Here is an 18,076-nt window from a genome sequence, read left to right on the forward strand (position 1 = left end):
GATGTGCCATCGATATTTCGCCACCTCTTTCTATTGGTCATTTGGTAGCGCACGTGCAATTCAAAACGAACTTTTTAAACTTTTATTTTATTTGTTATCCAAAAACATCTGAACATTTCTGTTGAATTAACAGTTAAATCAACTTTTTTGTTTAATTAAAAGTGATTTCAAGTTAATTAGGTATTTAAATTCAGCACCATGGAAACCCCAAATCTACAAAGTAAGTGTCAAAGACATAAACAAACATACGCTCGTAAACAACTCTGTTTTCCCGGCAGAGAACGACGAGTCTATCACAGATCCCAGTTCCGATGAGGAGGCATATGATGACATCGACGATGATGAGGAAATGGGTGAGGACGAAGGCGAACCAACGACCTGTTTGTTTTGCAGCAACGTTTTGCCGACTATTGAAACAGCCATCGAACATTTGAGCAAGGACCACAAAGTGGATTTATTGCAGCTCAAAAAGAAATTCGAGATGGATCAGTATGCATTTATTAAGCTGATTAATTACACGCGTGCCAACAAACTGAGTGCAGAGCAACTTCTCTTAACGGAGCAGCCATTGTGGAATGATGAAAAGTATCTCAAGCCCTTGGAGTACGAACCCTGGCTGTGCTATGACTACGATGCACTAAAGAACGGCGAGACTACTACAGGTGAGGCAGCTGAGAGCGTGCCTGAGTTGAGGCGACGTCTGGCTGAGCAAGCCCAGTTACTGCAGCAGGCCAGCGAGGATATGGAACGAATGCGCAACGATTACAAGACGCTACTGCAACAGGAAAAGGGCGAGAAGATGGCATCAGCAGCAGGATGTGACAATGAAGTGGTGCGCAATACTCCCAAGTTTGATAAAGAATATTTCAATAGCTATTCCCATTTTGGTATTCACCACGAGATGCTCAGCGATACGGTAAGTGTGAGCATTCCGAGAAATCAGATTTGTTTAGTCAACTAATCTTTAACAGGTCCGCACCAGCAGTTATCGCAAAGCGTTGCTGGACAACGCAAAGTATTTGAGTGGAAAATCTGTGCTTGACGTGGGATGCGGCACTGGTATCCTCTCCATATTTGCATCGCAAGCAGGTGCCGCCAACGTTGTGGGCATTGACAACTCCGAGATTGTCTACACGGCCATGGACATAGTCAGGTTGGCAACAGTTACTTTGGCTTGCAAAGATTGTCTTACGTATTGTATGTCTGCAGGAAAAACAATGTGAAAAACGTAAAGCTAGTGAAGGGCATGCTGGAGGATACTGAATTGCCGGAAGCCAAGTACGACGTCATCATATCCGAGTGGATGGGCTATTTCCTGCTCTACGAGGCTATGTTGGATTCTATCATTTATGCTCGTCAGCATCATCTAAAGCCCAATGGCACAATTTTGCCAAATCGTTGCACATTGCATCTACTGGCCATCAACGAGGAGTTGCATGCTCAGCACGTTGAATTTTGGTCAAATGTATACGATGTGGATATGAGTGATCTGCGCAAACGCAGCATTGAAGAACCATTGATGGAGGTTGTGAATCCCGATCACATTCTCACTGAGAGCGAGCAAATCGCCAACTTTGACATGATGACGGCTGATTTAAACTATCCAAATTTTTCTTATGAGTTTAGCTTAAAGTGCACGAAGTCTGGTAAATTGGGCGCTTTTGTCGGCTACTTTGACACTTTGTTTGAACTGGAGAACAAAGTGGAGTTCAGCACATCGCCCAGACATACGCCCACCCACTGGAAGCAAACAGTGTTCTTTATCGACCAGCTACAAAACGTGAAAGAGGGCGATGTGATCAAGGGCAAGATTAAGTCGCGACGTCATCAAGGCGATGTGCGAGCGTTGCGTGTGGATATTGAAGCGTTCGGCAAACATCACAAATACACAGTGGATTAATTAGTTGGTCTTCAGATCGATCTTTAATGCAGAATTTCGTGTGTGGACAAAATGTGAAACTTAAGTTTAAAGAATATGTTTATATAAATATAGAATGAGTTCACACAAACACCAGGTAAGCTGGCGTTGTGTAGCGCTTGCTAAAAAACATTACACATAAATCTTTATTATGTAGATAGAAGGGGTATGCCAAAAACTTGAACTGTTCGGATTTGTTGCTGTTGTTGTTTTTGCTTTAAGCGGTATTGGTTTCCAGATCAGAGGCGGGTATCTCGGGCTCCTCATCGTTGTAAACATTCTCGGCCATTTGCCACACTTGCATAATATTATCTTCGGAAACACTGCAAATAATCCAGGGTTCATTTGGATTCCACGAGAAATCGCTGATTTTGGCCGTATGACCACCGTGGATGAACAGCAGCTCTGGCGGGCCATCTTCGGCATCCTCGGAGCTCTGCTCCTCGCCAATTTTCGACAAATCCCAGACGTGCAGACGACGATCAGTGCCAGACGAAGCCAAAATTGTCTCATTATGCGGCGACCATTGCACCTGGAAAATTTCATCCTTGTGCGACTCGAAGGAATGTAGTTTCAGTTTGAGATTACGCAAATCCCAGAGGGCAACCGTTTTGTCCGCCGATCCCGTGGCCAATATAAACTCCGAGTATGGATTAAAGCTCAAACAATTGACTTCAGCAGTATGCGCATCGACGGTATGCGATGGCTTGGAGGTGTTGTTGTTTCTGGTATCCCAAATCATAAGTTTCTGATCGTCGGCCACTGAGCCAAAAAGTGATTCGTGCAGTAAATGCCATGCGACGTCCTCAACAACAGCGGTATGACCAGTGAATATATTCTTGGCGTCAATTACGCGATGCTCTTTCGGTGTGGCATTAATGTCCCACAAGCAGATGGTGTGATCGTCCGATGCCGAGAGCAAATAACCTAATTATAATCAAGTAAGTTGTCAATCCAATGAAATTGAATAACTTACAATTACACTACCTACCATTCAAATTGGGATTCCAGGACAGACCGTAGCCTTCCTTTTGATGTCCTCGCAATCGTAAGTCGGGTTGGCATTCACCGGATGGCTCCGGTTTGCTGGGATGCTTTGTGTAATCGAAGACAAGCACATCGCTCGATGGGGTCTTGGTGGCAATTACGCAGGCATTTTGCGGCATGTAGCGTGCACGATTCACCTCTCCTTCGTGATTGATCTTGATCTCAATTTCAATTTTACCGCACACCGATCCAAAGCCACCAAATTCACCCTTTTCATTGTCATAGTGTGAACCATCGAACTGGGCATCTTCGCTGGGTAGCTGAACGCTGGCAATGAGCAAATGATTCTGTTCATCCGAAGTGTGTGTGCCCAATATGAGGCGATGCACTGAGTAATCCTTGCCATCCTGCTTCGTCACATCGGGCAGCCATTGGGCCGTCAACGAGGGCCATTCTAGGGCGTGCGTCATGACCAGATCGTATAGAAATGGGGTGTTCTTCTTCCATATCTTGTACTCTTCGTTGATCACACGCTCTTCGACTGCATCGTCAAAGGATTCCGCTGCTTGCAAATAAAGCGAACGAAAGCAAATTGGCATGATTAATTTGCATTAAATTTCGCTTAATTTAATCACTTACCATTATCACTGCGATCCACCATTTTTTACACTATGTGCGGCTAATTTACAATTTACACACAATTTTCGTGCGCGTCGCAAAATCGGGCGCCAAAACAACAAAGCGGCGGCGGCAAAAGCGTGCACACAGTCGGCAAAATGATGTCCACGCTTAGGCAATTGTTTCAAAAATACACGTTTGCTTCGTCAACACACAATTTGTAGTCATGCGATAATTGATTTCAAAATTAATTGTACACTCTCAGCAAACTTGCGGCTGCTGCTGGTGGGGAAAATTGAGAAAATTATTTCCTTCCTCCTTTTTTTTTGCAAGCGCGTCGGCTGCTAAAATGCGACAGAGATGTGTAGAACACAGTTATCGGCCTGACGATGTCGATGCCGACATCGATTGATAAAGGCGCTGCCATACGTGCATCGGCGAAATGCCGTTTTGAATACTTTTGATATTTTATAATAAAAATACCAAAAGTGCCTATTCGGTATTTATTAGCTTCAAACTGCTGTCACTTACAAACCAATTGCTTCGCATAGAAAACGTTACTCGATTTAACGTTTTGTTGAAAAGTACAATTTTTCGATGGAAATCTGAAAAAAATGAATAATAATAGTCATTTCTGATTTGTAACCAGATAGAGGGTTTCGTTGTTTTTGCAATTTTATATATTCATTTAGGCTTAAAACGTACATTTTGCCAAATTTGCTGCTGGTCGCACTCAGACAAATAAAACAGCTTTGAAAAAAGCTCAATTTTCTCCGAAAAAACGAAAAACATTAAGTTTCTTCAAAAAAACAATAAAAAAAATAGTTAATAATATTGTTTTAGCTGTGGAAATCATCAATGTTGGTTATCACGGTTGCCGCTTTTGAAATTTCGCGCGTTTCTCTCTTTGCTCTCTTCAGAGAGTGGGGTACCTGCCACCGGTCCCCAAACCGGTCGGTGCAACCCATCCCCAGGTCTTTTTGATTAGGAGAGGAGTGAGTGAATGTTAACACAGTTCGCTTCGCGTTGTTGGACGAAGTGCACGTCCAATTTTTTCAATTACCAATGGAAAACTGCTGGCAGGATCACAGTGTGCTAAACTAATTTATTAAATTGTGCAAAAATTAGCGGATATTTAGCAAGTGTGCTTGGCAAACGACGTAATAAGACAACTGATTTCTCGACGTGGGGGGTAAGTTGACAGTGGAATGGATTCGAAGTGTGACTAACAAAACTTTCTCCATCGGTGTTGTTTACATGACAACGTTTGTATAATGCTTTCTTTGAAATTGTTTGATTGCCAGTTGTTTACGTAAAAGATGCACGTACACGAAACCGAAACACATAAAGATAAACCAGATAATGACCATGTTGAAGATGCCCAAGCTTCGGCTTATTTGGACAACCTATTGAAGAACGGCAGCCAAGAGGGCGACAGTGGAGCTGAGTTGGAGCTACCGCCATGGTACGATGAGCAGCTGTTCAAGCGGTGCGTATGGAATGGATATGAAAATCACGTCAACTGTTTATCGTTGTTAATGTTAACGGCTGGGCTATGTTCTATTTGTATGTCGTGTTGTTCCCTATTACTGATAGAGTAATAGGATATCTTCGAAGTAATCTTCGAATTCTGAATATAAGCACTATATTATATACATATTATATGTACATATTTCTTCCAAGTTTTATTCAATAATTATATTCAACACACTATTTTACAGAGGCCAGCAGTACTTCAGCAAGTATCGGTTTGTGATGACCTCGGGCATGTTGGCCGGCTTAATTGCAGTTCTTGCCATACCCTCGATTCTGCGAGTTTTAATGTGCACGAAGCAATCGTCCACTTGCTTTACAGCTTATCGCCGCTATGTCCGCACTATCATGCACACTCAGACATGGCATTTCTCCCCGATTGAGGACAGGAGCAGCAAGTTCTGGACGAGTATGGCAACAGTGCGAAGGGCTCATTCGCGTTCCAGTAAATTGAGTACACGCTGTGGAGCTGGTGTCATATCACAGAAGGATTTGGCGTTGACCCAGTTTGGTTTCATTGGCTTCATAACATTGGGCGCACATCGCATACAATTGTACGATCAGGATTTTCTGGAGGCTACTACGCATGTTTGGCGAGTATTGGGATATTTGCTGGGCATCAAAGATGAATACAATATTTGCGGTGGGAATTGGGAGGAATCGAAAAAGCGCTTGGATATCGTGATGCGCAAAGTCTATACGCCAGCATTATCAAACACGAATGAGGATTTTTATCGCATGACTAAAGCACTTATTAACGGTCTGTGGCACATTAATGCAATGTTTTCGGTTGGTGCGAATATATATTTTACGAAGCGCTTGGCTTACGTTAAGGGCTACGAGTATTACAGTTTTGATTATCGTGCCGATGAAAAACCAGATCCACAGCAAAAGTCATACTATTACGACCTTAATTTATGGGATCGTTTCATCGTAAGTTACGGGTTATTCATTGTAACGTTTTTACACAAATACGACCTTATTCGCTGCTACTTCAATTTTCGAGTGTGGCTAGTTGATTTTTTTATGCATTACTTGCCTTTTTTTGCCATTTGGAACTTTGGCATCAAATCGGCCTATGTACGGATCTTTAGGTCGGAAGGAAATGCAATCGAAATTGAAGTGAATTCTAAGGAAGAGTAGATTAATTGGAGTTTTGTTGGAGAAATGTGGTATATTTAAAATTATGCGATATTGCCCCATATTTGCCCCTATAATTATTTTCAGCAGTGCCCATTGCCCAGAGTTTTGAACACGGGAGCGTCAATTGAATCTTAAAGACAATTAGTTTAGTAAGTGTTTTTATATTTATTCTTAAATAAGTAATGTTGGTGAAATTCCTTTAATTTAATAGACCGTTTTATCATTGTATACATGACATTTATAAGTAATTTATACTTGAATAAATTGTTATTCGTAGAAGGTAAAAATAATATAAATATTCGTTATTATTATAGCAAAACTCTTTTGGCAGTCTCAAAGTTTAATTGCCATCGTTAGGATCGTAATCCTAATTTAAGCGCATCGTATTTTTAATTAGCATAATTAAAATATGGCTATTAAAATTATGTCTCCTGCATTTTTAAGAGTGAGCATCAACCTACCTCCTAAAATTAAAGAAATTATTAAAGGCAATTAAACAAATTATTCTTGTTTTTCTGTAATAAGTGATTAAGGTACATAATAATTTCATTTAAAACTACCGCCATTCATTCTCTTAAGCCAATTTACAACACTGGCTTTCGATGACGATTACAGTTTTAAAACCTGGAGCCGTTGGCTTTTCGCGACTACAGAAGGATCTAAGGGGAAGCATATTTTAAAATATGCCTTAAAATTTTAAGGTATTCTTGTATGCTCATTATTTGCACGTATTTGCAAACATATAATTTTAATTATTTTGTTACAACATTAAATCAAGAAACAATTTAAGTGCAGCCCTGATTACCTACAAAATGGTATATTTCATTATTCAACGTACGGTCACACTTGCGCGTTTTTTGTGTTTTGGCAAATTTATTTTATTTTAAACGTAAAAACGATCCCTTGAGAAAACGAAACATGTTTTATCACGTACGTCTCAATTGCCAAGTGTTTTTTCCATTAATCCAACCAAATTCCATATAGATTTCACTTGAGCACGAGATTTTACTGCATCCGCGTTACTTCGGCCCTCAACTGCTGGAGACAGTGAAGCAGAAACTTTATTCGGAGGTGGAGGGCACATGTACCGGCAAATACGGTTTTGTGATAGCTGTGACAACGATAGATCAAATCGGATCTGGTGTAATACAGCCTGGTCAAGGCTTTGTGGTATACCCGGTAAAATACAAGGCTATAGTCTTTCGGCCTTTCAAGGGGGAAGTGTTGGACGCTGTGGTTAAACAGATAAACAAAGTTGGCATGTTTGCCGAAATTGGACCGTTATCTTGCTTCATATCTCATCATGTAAGTTTTAGTTCAATAGTTTTAACTGTTTCAATTGCTAACTTGAGATTCAACAGTCTATTCCAGCGGATATGCAATTTTGTCCCAATGGCAATCCACCCTGTTACAAGTCCAAGGACGAAGATGTGGTTATCTCCGGCGAAGACAAAATTCGGCTTAAGATTGTTGGTACTCGAGTGGACGCAACTGGCATTGTAAGTGCTTAGATGCTGTAATATTTATTGGATAACTAATCATCTGTATTTTATGTGCAGTTTGCCATTGGAACTTTAATGGATGATTACTTGGGATTGGTCTGTAATTAGAGAGGAACGCCTCAGGAAAAAACTCAATAAAATCGCTTCTCTTTAATATACAATTTATATATATATATTTTAAACTTTAATGAAATGCATTTTAGACCGTTAAATATCTAAGTGTATATATATTATAAATACTTTATAAGATTTGATTTAAATTCAAAGGTACGTTACGTTTGTAATTTAGTACAATTCTGTGTCTGTGTATTTGTTGTAAGTGGTATTTTGTGGGAGCTACAAATATGGATGGATATTTTAAGTAAATAAATAGCGACAGCTACATTTATGTGTAGAATGTAAAAATAGCTTAAGGTAATCCACTTAAAATAGACGTACAACAACAAGAAATTAATTCATAAGCTAAACTTTATATTCTTGCAGAGCTTAGTTGCCGGATTCTTGAATCATTTAATAATTTAATAATTAGATCTTTTAGAAAAGTTAGCTGCCGTCAAAAATAGTTTAAATGCATCTGCAAGAATATGATGACTTCGGGAGACCGAAGTTTTTGATTTCATTAAAAAGATTGCACAAGATGGGATCGTAAGCATGAGATATTAAAGCAAAATTCGTGTGTCAGCATCAGTTTTGTTCAGATTAAATACTTAGGATTTCAGGGCGGATTAGGCAAACATGCATGATAGTTTAGGGTTTGTAATGAATGTGTGTTTCGATGCATTCTCCCACTGATCTCAACTCGTAATCCAGCCCCTCTTACGATCGACTCATAGGTCCCAGGAGAACAAATGATGCTTCACCAGCATGTCGCGTACACCATCCTTCAATGGTTGGGATTCCTTGCCGCGTTTAGGTGGCAACTCCCAGTCCGGATTCAAATTGAAGGCAAACTGTGAGAGAGTATGCGCAATTCGCACTTGATTTGCACCCAGCCAGGTGAATCAATGAAGCTCCAGCTGTGATACCACTTCTGGACCACTTCCTGGCAGGCGCAGAGCACTTCGAGCCACAGATGCAGCACCTGTTCGTTAAGGCCCAGGCAGATAAGCGAACGCAGCTTTACATCCATTTGGGCATGCGCATTGTCGTGTGTTTGATTGATGGCTTGCACGCAGCGATACAGCAGCTCCTCCGGCGTCAACACCTTGCCATCCTCATCGAGGCGATAAGTTTTACACAGCACTAATCGACTATACACCGACTTGAAGTCCTTTTCCACCTCCAGCGAGGAAACCTCTTCAATAAATAGCCACGGATGTATGGGTCCGCCTAGGAATGTTGGTCGTTTCATGCCATGCTCAAGGAAGGCTTTAATTGCTGGCGCTAGTGTGCCACGTACGAGATCTGTGACCGTTTCCGATATCGCGTCATCTCCAGCCGACGTATACAGTTTGCTGCGCTCGTCCAGCAACTGTACAAACTTTGCAGGAAACCAGCCCCGCAAACCGTTCAGCTCACCCACCCAGCAATGCTCATCCTTTTGGCTAATGATGGTAATGATATCGTTGCGCCTGAAGCCCAGTTCGTCATCATCATGCCGCTCAAAGTCGTGCAGTGCTTTGGCACGTCGTTTGCGCGTTCGTGCCACATTAATGAAGTTCTCGTGATCCTTGGCATGAGATTCGCTGCTGTAGTTGGCTGTTAGTTGAATGTGTCCAGCCAATTTTGGCTCTATGGTAATAAAATGACGACCAACCTTTAGTATGGCCTCACGTAAATCCACAAGTATTTCGGTCTGACGAATGTTCTTGTTCTTTAGCTGTTCCGCCTCGGGATCACTGCGAAACAAGAATGCCTCCAGTATGGATTTACTTTTGCGTACTTGACGTCGTGCCAGCTGCTGTTTTGGCAGATTGGCTGCTGCCTCCGGATTGCCAATTTGATGTCCCTGATCAGCCATCAAATAGGCCAAGTGGCGACGTCGATGCGTGTCGATGACAGTTTGGCTCAAGGAGCCGCCCACTTCCAGTGCTTGGTGGAAGAGCACCTCAACATCGTCCACTTCACAGCACATGGATAGGGAATTGAATATTTGCGCCGAATTCTCCAAGTGCTTCAGGTCCTGTTCCTTAACTTTCAACATGCCAAGCGTTAGCTGGAACAGCACTATAGATCCCTCGTAGAAGAACCAATCCCAAATGCGCACGAGGATCTTCATATGTACCACATTGGCGAACAGGGTGAGAAACCAATGCAGTGTTATTAGCGACAAATCAATGTCGTGCCTCTTGAGCGATTCATCCACGCTGGCCAAATAGTTGGCTATCAGCGTTTGCATTACACGCTGATCGGCCTGAATGCCAAGCAATGTTGAGCTGTAGTATGAGGCTGGCAACAGATCCTCCACAATAGTGACCATCATCCAGAAGGCATTCTCTTCCTCCATGAAGAGCAACAGGCACGCGACAATGACACCTGTGCCTTGGCAATAGCCAATGTCGGGGAAGAGCCACGCAATGCCGCGTAAAATGCGACGCAGTCGTGGAATGCCAGTGCCATTTGGATGGCTGAAGCATGCATTTGTGGGCAAGATGCGCAACAGATCCTTTTCGATTTGCTTGGATGTCATCAACTGATCGTTGCTGGAAGCTGCAAAACATCATTATAGTAGCTTCTTTTGACATTAGAATGATAGCAGCACTTACCTTTAACAATGTCTTGGTAGCTAGTTTCACTTTTTGGTTTTTTCGAGAGCGCTCCAGACAGACGCATCCACATTTGTGGACGCAGACTGTGTGGTATGCCATTCTGTACCATTTTGCGCAGCTTCTCAGTGCGCTGCAGCAGCAGTTCAACGTGCTCCCAACTGAGTTCGTTTGCCTCTTTGTTGTGCGCGAACTCCAAGTGTGCTATCCATTGCAATCGCTGTTGTGGATCCTCCATGAAGGGAATGCTGAGCAATTTATTGGAGCTCTGTTCGGGTCCATCTTCCTCCTCCACGCGAAAACCGAATTCATCGAAGCGATAATCGGGCTGATCGTTGGGTCCCGCTGCTGCCATTTCTGACTCACCACCCAACTTAGCCAAAATCTCTTGTGGCCACATAGAGGGCGTCAATGCCGAGAAAGGACCGCCAGGATTCGGTCGCAAGCCATCGGCAACGCTGAGTTCCTCCATCATGGGCGGTAGTTCACCAATATCGTCTTCGGAACTCAAGGTCTGTAGTTTGCGCTGTTGGCAGCAAATTGCGAATCATTAACTTTAATGAGTGTGATAAGCAATCAATTCAATTCTTACCGTATGTTCTTCACGACCCACGTAACCCTCGTGGTCGCGGCCAAAAATGCTTCTCGCCATATCCATACTACTATGCAGTTAACTGGCCATACACTCAAACATTAAATTAATTAAAGAAATACTCGTTTTTGATTGTTTTTCAGCGAATTTCTCAATTTTTTCTACTTCCACAGCATTGTTTCCAACATTTTCACAGCTTTCGCCCGCAGTCAGCTGTTTCGATATAAATTCGCTTGTTGATAGCAATCGATAGTCGATACACCATGCAAACGTAAATGTTATGTTAGGCATCTGTAATAGACAGCTGACGTTGCGCTATTAAAAATTCTGATTAGAATCGCTGTTCTGTTATTAAACAAATGCAAGAGTGACTTTTTATATCAATGTTTGCCAATAACTTTAGCGCCCACTGTTAATAGCAGTTCTGTAAAAACATATGAGAAAGATCTGTTAAACCATAACAGCTGACAGGTTGTTGTGAGTTGGACGGTTTGTTGGTTGTTTTGTGAAAGGCAAAAAGTGGAATCCAATGCAAATAAATCATTAACATGCAGATTAAACCCATAATTACATGTAAGTTATGCAAATGCAATTACAGTTTTTGTAGGCGAAAGCTAAATTTACAAATATTTGCAGATTCTGGCGCTTGTCCACTTTTTCGATCACTCGAATCGCAAATCTTGAATGCAATTCCTCTGGACACTTGTGAGTGGCGTCGCACGTTCCAAAGGCCAACTAAACATGTTCGTCTGGAGGCGCAGGCCCAGCAGTTCAATGTGGAAGCATTAGAGAAGTACAAACAGGGCGACTGGAGCATTTTGGATCATCCCATTTTGCACATCTATGTCACGGATTGTAATGTAAATAATCTTGTGGTTATGTGCGCGTGGAATACGCCTCTGTTTATAATTCATTTATTTCTGCTCTGCTTCTTCTGCTTCTAATAATATCTAATTCCATTCGTAGGACGTTGATGCCTACAAGGCAACGATACGCGAGGAAATCGATACATGGCTCAAGCTTTTGACTAGCTACGGTGTCTCTGATTGGATGATTTTACTCGTGGAGACGCTGGACATACGAAAAACGAAGAATTTATTGCCTCGCACCACTGTTTTGGATAAGATACGATTGGACTTTGGCAGTAAAAACGATGATCGCTGTATATCCGTCTTGAATCCAGCAAAATTTGAGCAAAAAATCCACAGAATCTTTTCGCTGTTTGGTGCAGCGAATACGTTTTCTAATGTTGACCAGTTACAATCGGAATATTGCCAAATATGAGGAGCTTATCAGGAGTAAACGTGAGAAACGCAATCATGATGATTGGGACTTTCGGCAATATTTCTTTTTGCAAGAGGATTTGGCACTGATACTCGAGAAACTCGAGTTGCCAACTGAGGCTCTTATACAATATGATGAATTGGATGCCATGTTTTCGCAGTTCATCACACACACGGGCTTCAATGAGAAGCAACAGTGGTTGTCCTACTTTAAGCGACCTCTGAGCGCTTTTCATGGCATCTGCTTGAGCCGTGTGGATAAATTCGAAATGCGTCAAAAGATTCTTAGCGAAGGTGTCTCGCTCTTGGAATTCCGTAATTATTTGTTCGAGCGACAGGCTTATTTGCTGCTCACCTGCAATGATATACCCGAGATAGCTAAGCGATTGCTGGGATTTCTCTTTTCGACGTTACGTGAGGTAGAGTACATTAAGTTGGACTGTCAGGAAGGTGCTCTGTGCTGCTGGGAGTTTGTCTGTGCTCTGGAGGTGCTGCAGTTATGTGAACAGGCCATGGAACCCAATGAGGTTACATGCTTTCAACACTGTGCGCCGATTTGGAATCTCGCTAAGGACAAACTCTATGAGCTGGGCAAACTTTGTGGTTTATTGCCTGGTTGTACGCCTAGTTCGGAACAGCTGCACATTGTGGTGCAATTGTCATCGGGCATTGGTGATGCGCCACCACAACAGCAATTTCTGCAAGCAATGCCCCAGCTACGAGATCGTTCTCCCAATCGGAAGCCCAAGCTGTCGGCGGCCCAACAACTCAAGGAGGCTCTCGGCTCAAATCAGGCATTCCAGAAGCTCTACCTGGAGCTGGCGGAGCTGGCAATCAGCACATACAAACATGTGACACGCTTGCGATCGGCTCGTCTTGTGGGGCTCGATCTCGGCAAGTTTTATTGCGCCTTGAATGAACCTCACAAAGCGGTGGGATTTTTTACGGATTTGTTGCGCGAACTAAAGGCGGAGAATTGGCATACGTTGAGTTCACAAACTTTACTGGAGCTGGCCAATTGCTATCGCAAAATGGGTGATTCTTTGGCTTACACCAAGACCTGTAGTTCCATATCTTGCTGCGCTGAACTAGAGACTTTGGTGCGAACATTCTACTTTGATGAGTTCCTCAAGTCGTTGAAGACTCTAAACACAACATTATCGGCACAGCCATCTATGGAGAATGCTAACTACTGTGTGTTGGAGGATCACTTTCGCGTACTGGATATCGAGGTGCTCAACGCCAATCCAATAATACAAGATGATCATTTACTTGTACAACTGAAAGTGGAAAGTCTCTATCCACGTGGAATTGTTGCGGAGTGCATCAAAATCTGTTATGAGCTGCATGTGACACCTGAATTAGAGGCTGCTCTTCAGCAGGATGTGCCACTAAAGAGCAAGGATTGCTCGTCTCGCTTGAAGGTCACATTGCAGCTGTTCCACAAGCAAGACGGCTCACTTAATAGCGCCTCCGTGGCATCGGATACGCCCAAGACAAAGCAACCGGTGCGACGCACAAGCAGTACCAAGCGTAAACTGTCGCCCAGTGTTCAGTCGGACTTCAGTAACACTGTGCAGGCCGAAAATATTGCGCTGCAGCCGGGTATTAATCTGCTGGAGCTGAAGGGCAAGGCTAATCGTGTTGGACGATGGCAATTTAAGCAGTTGTGCGTCAGCATGTCTAGTCTGGAGTTTCTCTCGGAGCAGTTGGCCATGCAGTTGCAGCCGCCCACGTTTGAGATATGTACCAAGCCAGCAAGTGCTTCACTGCACTTCAAGACACTCATAGCGGGAATTGTGCAACCAATCAATCTGTATGTCACCGGCGGAAGTTTCATCTTTCCGCCAGATGCTAAAATCACATTACGTTGCTCGAAGAATTTGCGCATACGTCAAGCACTGCCGCTAGACGATCCTGGCTGTGGCAATGACGCCACATTTGAGCAAACTTTGTTAGTGCCGTTGCTTCAGTTCAAGTCTTTTGAGGAGCGTTCCATTCCGCTAGAGGTGCTCACCGATATGCCAGGTCGTAAGGTGGCCAAACATCATGAACATCACATCACGCTTAGCTGTCCGTGGTCGCGCAATGAGCTGCAAATTCCGCTGGAGTTTCAGCCTGCAATGGAGGCAACTTGCCGGCTGCACACATGCGGCACTCAGAAGTTTTTGCAGGTCATTATGAAGGGTCTGGATGCGCAGCTGCTGCTGCATCAGGCCAAGGTCAAGTGCGATGTACCAGGCGTACGTTTGCAGGATCTAAACCCCGATCCTCAGGAGCCAATTGTAAGTTGTAGGAAAAGCATCTATAAATACTTTGAAACTAATTGGTTAATCGTTTAGGAAATTCACAAATCACTGACGGTCACCTATCTGTACGAGATTCAAGTGGAGCCGCTGAAGGCAGAGCATGAACTGCCTATCGTCAAGGTGCACTTTGTGGTCAAGTATGCCACATTGACAGACCCGCAGGTCTGGCGCAATTACGGTTGTGCCTTCGATCTCGTTGACTACTCCACGCTCTTCAAGCTGCAGGCTCAGTTGGAGCCCAATGAGTTGTGTCGTCTGCGCACAGTTTGCAATCTAAATCTAAAGATTACGAAAGTTAATGAGAATCCCTATGTGGATCTAATGTATGAAGTATTGAATGATCAGAATCTGTGGGCTGTTTGTGGCCGCTCGGCTGGTGAGTCGTCGCTTGACCTTTATTCACATTTATTTAATTCTATTTACAATATGTTTGCTTTTGATTTAATTCTTATTTCTTGACACACACGATTTACACTTTTAAATGCATATTAAGAAATGGGTAAGTTTTTGGTTTTAAACCAGCGTAGTTGCACCCATACTAACCATAACCCGTAGAGCTGCTAAAAGCTTGCTTTTGGAAGCATTCTAATGGAGTTGTTGGTCCATGTAGTTAGGCTTTCGATTGGACAATTTTAAACCCTACAAAATTTATGCTTTTACTTAAACAATTTATTTTAGAAACATTTATGTTCTAATTGTATTAATCTCACATCGTTTTTCAGGCGTCGTTTCCATGAAGGATGTGGACAGTCATTCAATATCTCTAGATGTGATGCCACTCAGCACGGGATTTCTACCCATGCCTAGCATACGTCTATCGAAGTACACGGCGGGTGGCAAGAGCAAAACCGATGGTCACTCAAAGGTGCATCCATTTCCGCCTGGCCAGGTGTACAACTCGACTAAGAGCATGCAGATCCATGTGATTGCCAGTGTTAGCGGTGAACAGTAAAACAGCCAAACTATTCGATACTACCACATAGCCAAGTATTATTTATTATATTTAAGCGCTGAATTGTTAATAAGCCTATAATATTACACAATATATAGCTAAATGTGTATTCGATTATTTAGAGTTCAGTTCGCTGGTCAATTTGGCCAATTGTTGTTGTTCGACGCGGTAGAAATGCCACTCCTCTGATTCGGTTAGATTTGTTGCCCCAAGTCGATCGTAGAACTCTCTTGCTGGATTCCAGCCGAGCACATGAAAGTCCAGTCTACGACATCCAAGCTGCACAGCGATGGCGGCCACTTCACGAAAGATGCGTGCTCCGGCGCCACGTTTGCGATGCGCAGGACGCACGTAGATGTCCTCTAGGAAGAGCGAACGTCCCTGCCAGGTGGAGTACGAGTTGAAGCAGATCGCATAGCCAATGCAAAGACTGTTTAAAGACATTTCCATTATTTATACTCTGTAGCGCACACAATCTTATCGATATTTTGGTCTCGTTAAGCTAGCTGCTGATGTAAATGTTTTCTAAACAGATTTCTTATTTGGCCGGCAAACATTTGCCCAACGTCTTTCAATTTGACGCCCTATTCTGTGGCTTATCAATTGTTTGCTTTACTCACTTTGTGGCATTGTCTATGAGCACATAGATGTGACAAAATTCTTGACCGCCGTCTAGTCCAGAGTCCCTTATCAAATCTGTGTATAGATTGAAAATAACAGTCAGGTAAATCTAACAATTTGATTTTCTGCTTACCCGCTTCGCTAAGTTCAGGACCATTGCTCATGCGTTCGAAATCAGCTAATTCCTTTGTTTAAAAATTACTTTAGAATGCATTTTCAAGATTTCATTATCGATTACCACCTGTATCATTTCTCGCACAGCTTTAATATCATCCTTTTCTGCCCGGCGAAATGTAAATTGATCTTGCGACATTTTACAACAATTTTCAAATCTAATCCGTAGAGCTGCTTTTTTATAACTGATCTGTCGTCTTTGGTGAAACGTTCGCTTATCTAAATTCGTGAGAGGGCTGCTCTTATCATAACACATGTATATAGTTGGAGATTGCGTTTAGGGTTGTCAGGTGCTTACCACTTATGGAAGTTCCGCAGCGGAACTAGTTCCAGCTGCATAAGCTTTCAGATTATGGAAATAAACGAAATTATAATTTATGTGTTTATGAATTACTGCGTAGTGTTTGGGAACTTAGTATGGAATCTCAATGTTAAATATTCTATGAATTTATAATTTAAAATAAATAATTTAAGAATATATAGTGTATAGTCTAGAACTTTAGTTGGGTATGCAAATTTGTGCAAAATTAGTATTTTTGTTATTAAGAATGTTCGAAAAACGTTTAAGATTCAATATATGTATTAAGAACTCAATGCATTTTGAGATCATAATGCCATTATAATCCATTAGACTTGTCAGTTTAGATGCTCGTAGCCTTTCTTATCAGTAGTTCTAGTCGTACATTATACGCAGGGAACTCGTCTGGTAAACAGAATTGACCCTTTACCAAACCTCAGACCCGTTTTATATATTTTTCAATTTTTTTTTTCCATTTTTCCATTTCTTAGCTTGGCTTGATTTTTAATGCCGTTGTTGTTGCTGTAGCATTGATTTTATTTCTGAAATCTTCTGCTTATCTCGCTACGGCACCGTCACGATGATGCGGCTAAAGATTGTTGAGACATACTTATGTCTATATGTACATATGTATGTACACACATTTACATTATACACATACTCTAGTGTGCGTGCAGTCATAGTTGGATTATTTATGTCGTCAATGCGACCCGATCTTAAACTCAACTGTGCGCATTTTTCAATTTCTTTTGTATTTTTCTTACAATTTTAAGATAAGCCACTTGTTGCTCTCATCATTATTGTTGTTGTTTCGCTTATTGTAATTCTCGCTTTTTAAATGACCATTAATATTTTATATTTAAATTAAATTATCGCTGGCACGTTCAACCAAACAATGCGAAACAAAAGAAATATACATATAACGAAAATAAAGTATTAAAGCAAAGCCTCATAGCTGATAAGTTGAAAGCCAGAGTTATGTTATTCTGGCATCAGCTGAAGCTGAAGCTGTAGCAGAAACAGAAGCAGAAGCAACAGAGGCAGCCATGTTGGGTGCTCGTCCGCCTGCCTTCTATAAGTACAATGGTGACCTTTAGCGCTTCTTGTGCCTGCAGTCTGTGTGATGTTTTGCTCATGGTTTTATCTTTTCCCCGCAATGCGTCTTCCGGGCTTTTGTTGCTGCTTCTGTTCTGTTGCTGCTGTTGCTGTTGCTGCTTGATAGACCGGCCACACCCACACACATCATTATCGGATTGAGGATCCGGGCCCTTTTTCTATAGTTTCTATTTGCCGATGTAGACGCCGTCGGCGCTTGCCTAAAGTTTCTCGCCATGCAGGTTATTTACCTTCTTATCTGACTTTTCTGGTTGCATTGTTTGAGAGTCTCGCTTCGGGTTCGCCTCTTATCAGAGTTTGCAATATGTTTCTAGTACGTCGCATA

General features: G+C 42.3%; 7 protein-coding genes across 9 annotated transcripts; 4 read left to right on the forward strand and 3 right to left on the reverse strand.

Annotated features, from left to right (window-relative positions):
- The first annotated feature begins 22 nt into the window (after positions 1–22).
- On the forward strand, positions 23–2,082 carry LOC133839703 (protein arginine N-methyltransferase 1). Its single transcript, XM_062271364.1, has 4 exons — positions 23–220; positions 279–916; positions 972–1,153; positions 1,210–2,082. The coding sequence occupies exons 1-4, from the start codon at positions 199–201 to the stop codon at positions 1,898–1,900; spliced, it is 1,533 nt and encodes a 510-aa protein (XP_062127348.1). The 5' UTR covers positions 23–198; the 3' UTR covers positions 1,901–2,082.
- LOC133839704 (chromatin assembly factor 1 p55 subunit) lies at positions 1,897–3,896 on the reverse strand. Of its 2 annotated transcripts, none has more exons than XM_062271365.1 (3): positions 3,545–3,896; positions 2,910–3,470; positions 1,897–2,845 (listed from the first exon to the last, which is right to left on the reverse strand). In XM_062271365.1, exons 1-3 carry the CDS (start codon positions 3,564–3,566, stop codon positions 2,136–2,138), a joined length of 1,293 nt encoding a protein of 430 aa, XP_062127349.1. In that variant the 5' UTR covers positions 3,567–3,896; the 3' UTR covers positions 1,897–2,135. The 2 variants fall into 2 exon arrangements, with proteins under 2 accessions (XP_062127349.1, XP_062127350.1); XM_062271366.1 differs by having other exon boundaries at positions 2,910–3,467; positions 3,545–3,895.
- Positions 3,897–4,322: 426 nt separating this feature from the next.
- On the forward strand, positions 4,323–6,451 carry LOC133839708 (uncharacterized). 2 transcript variants are annotated; one of them, XM_062271369.1, is made up of 3 exons: positions 4,323–4,715; positions 4,828–5,012; positions 5,245–6,450. In XM_062271369.1, the coding sequence occupies exons 2-3, from the start codon at positions 4,843–4,845 to the stop codon at positions 6,197–6,199; spliced, it is 1,125 nt and encodes a 374-aa protein (XP_062127353.1). In that variant the 5' UTR covers positions 4,323–4,715; positions 4,828–4,842; the 3' UTR covers positions 6,200–6,450. The 2 variants fall into 2 exon arrangements, with proteins under 2 accessions (XP_062127353.1, XP_062127354.1); XM_062271370.1 differs by lacking the exon at positions 4,323–4,715 and having other exon boundaries at positions 4,788–5,012; positions 5,245–6,451.
- Positions 6,452–6,989: 538 nt separating this feature from the next.
- Positions 6,990–7,913, forward strand: LOC133838323 (DNA-directed RNA polymerase II subunit RPB7). The gene is made up of 4 exons (XM_062269392.1): positions 6,990–7,129; positions 7,184–7,504; positions 7,561–7,698; positions 7,759–7,913. Exons 1-4 carry the CDS (start codon positions 7,118–7,120, stop codon positions 7,807–7,809), a joined length of 522 nt encoding a protein of 173 aa, XP_062125376.1. The 5' UTR covers positions 6,990–7,117; the 3' UTR covers positions 7,810–7,913.
- LOC133838320 (small G protein signaling modulator 3 homolog) lies at positions 7,909–11,224 on the reverse strand. Its single transcript, XM_062269389.1, is given in 4 exon segments — positions 7,909–8,660; positions 8,663–10,350; positions 10,407–10,932; positions 10,999–11,224. Coding segments are annotated over 4 exon segments (2,412 nt in total). The 5' UTR covers positions 11,065–11,224; the 3' UTR covers positions 7,909–8,528.
- Positions 11,225–11,422: 198 nt separating this feature from the next.
- Positions 11,423–15,659, forward strand: LOC133838319 (trafficking protein particle complex subunit 10). Its single transcript, XM_062269387.1, is given in 6 exon segments — positions 11,423–11,571; positions 11,635–11,858; positions 11,965–12,195; positions 12,197–14,566; positions 14,624–14,966; positions 15,313–15,659. Coding segments are annotated over 6 exon segments (3,423 nt in total). The 5' UTR covers positions 11,423–11,546; the 3' UTR covers positions 15,543–15,659.
- LOC133838322 (thialysine N-epsilon-acetyltransferase) lies at positions 15,554–16,655 on the reverse strand. Its single transcript, XM_062269391.1, has 4 exons — positions 16,405–16,655; positions 16,297–16,348; positions 16,163–16,238; positions 15,554–15,972 (listed from the first exon to the last, which is right to left on the reverse strand). The coding sequence occupies exons 1-4, from the start codon at positions 16,591–16,593 to the stop codon at positions 15,657–15,659; spliced, it is 633 nt and encodes a 210-aa protein (XP_062125375.1). The 5' UTR covers positions 16,594–16,655; the 3' UTR covers positions 15,554–15,656.
- Positions 16,656–18,076: the final 1,421 nt, after the last annotated feature.

The sequence above is a fragment of the Drosophila sulfurigaster genome, chromosome 2R (genome assembly GCF_023558435.1).
Source record: "Drosophila sulfurigaster albostrigata strain 15112-1811.04 chromosome 2R, ASM2355843v2, whole genome shotgun sequence".
Lineage (NCBI taxonomy): Eukaryota > Metazoa > Arthropoda > Insecta > Diptera > Drosophilidae > Drosophila > Drosophila sulfurigaster.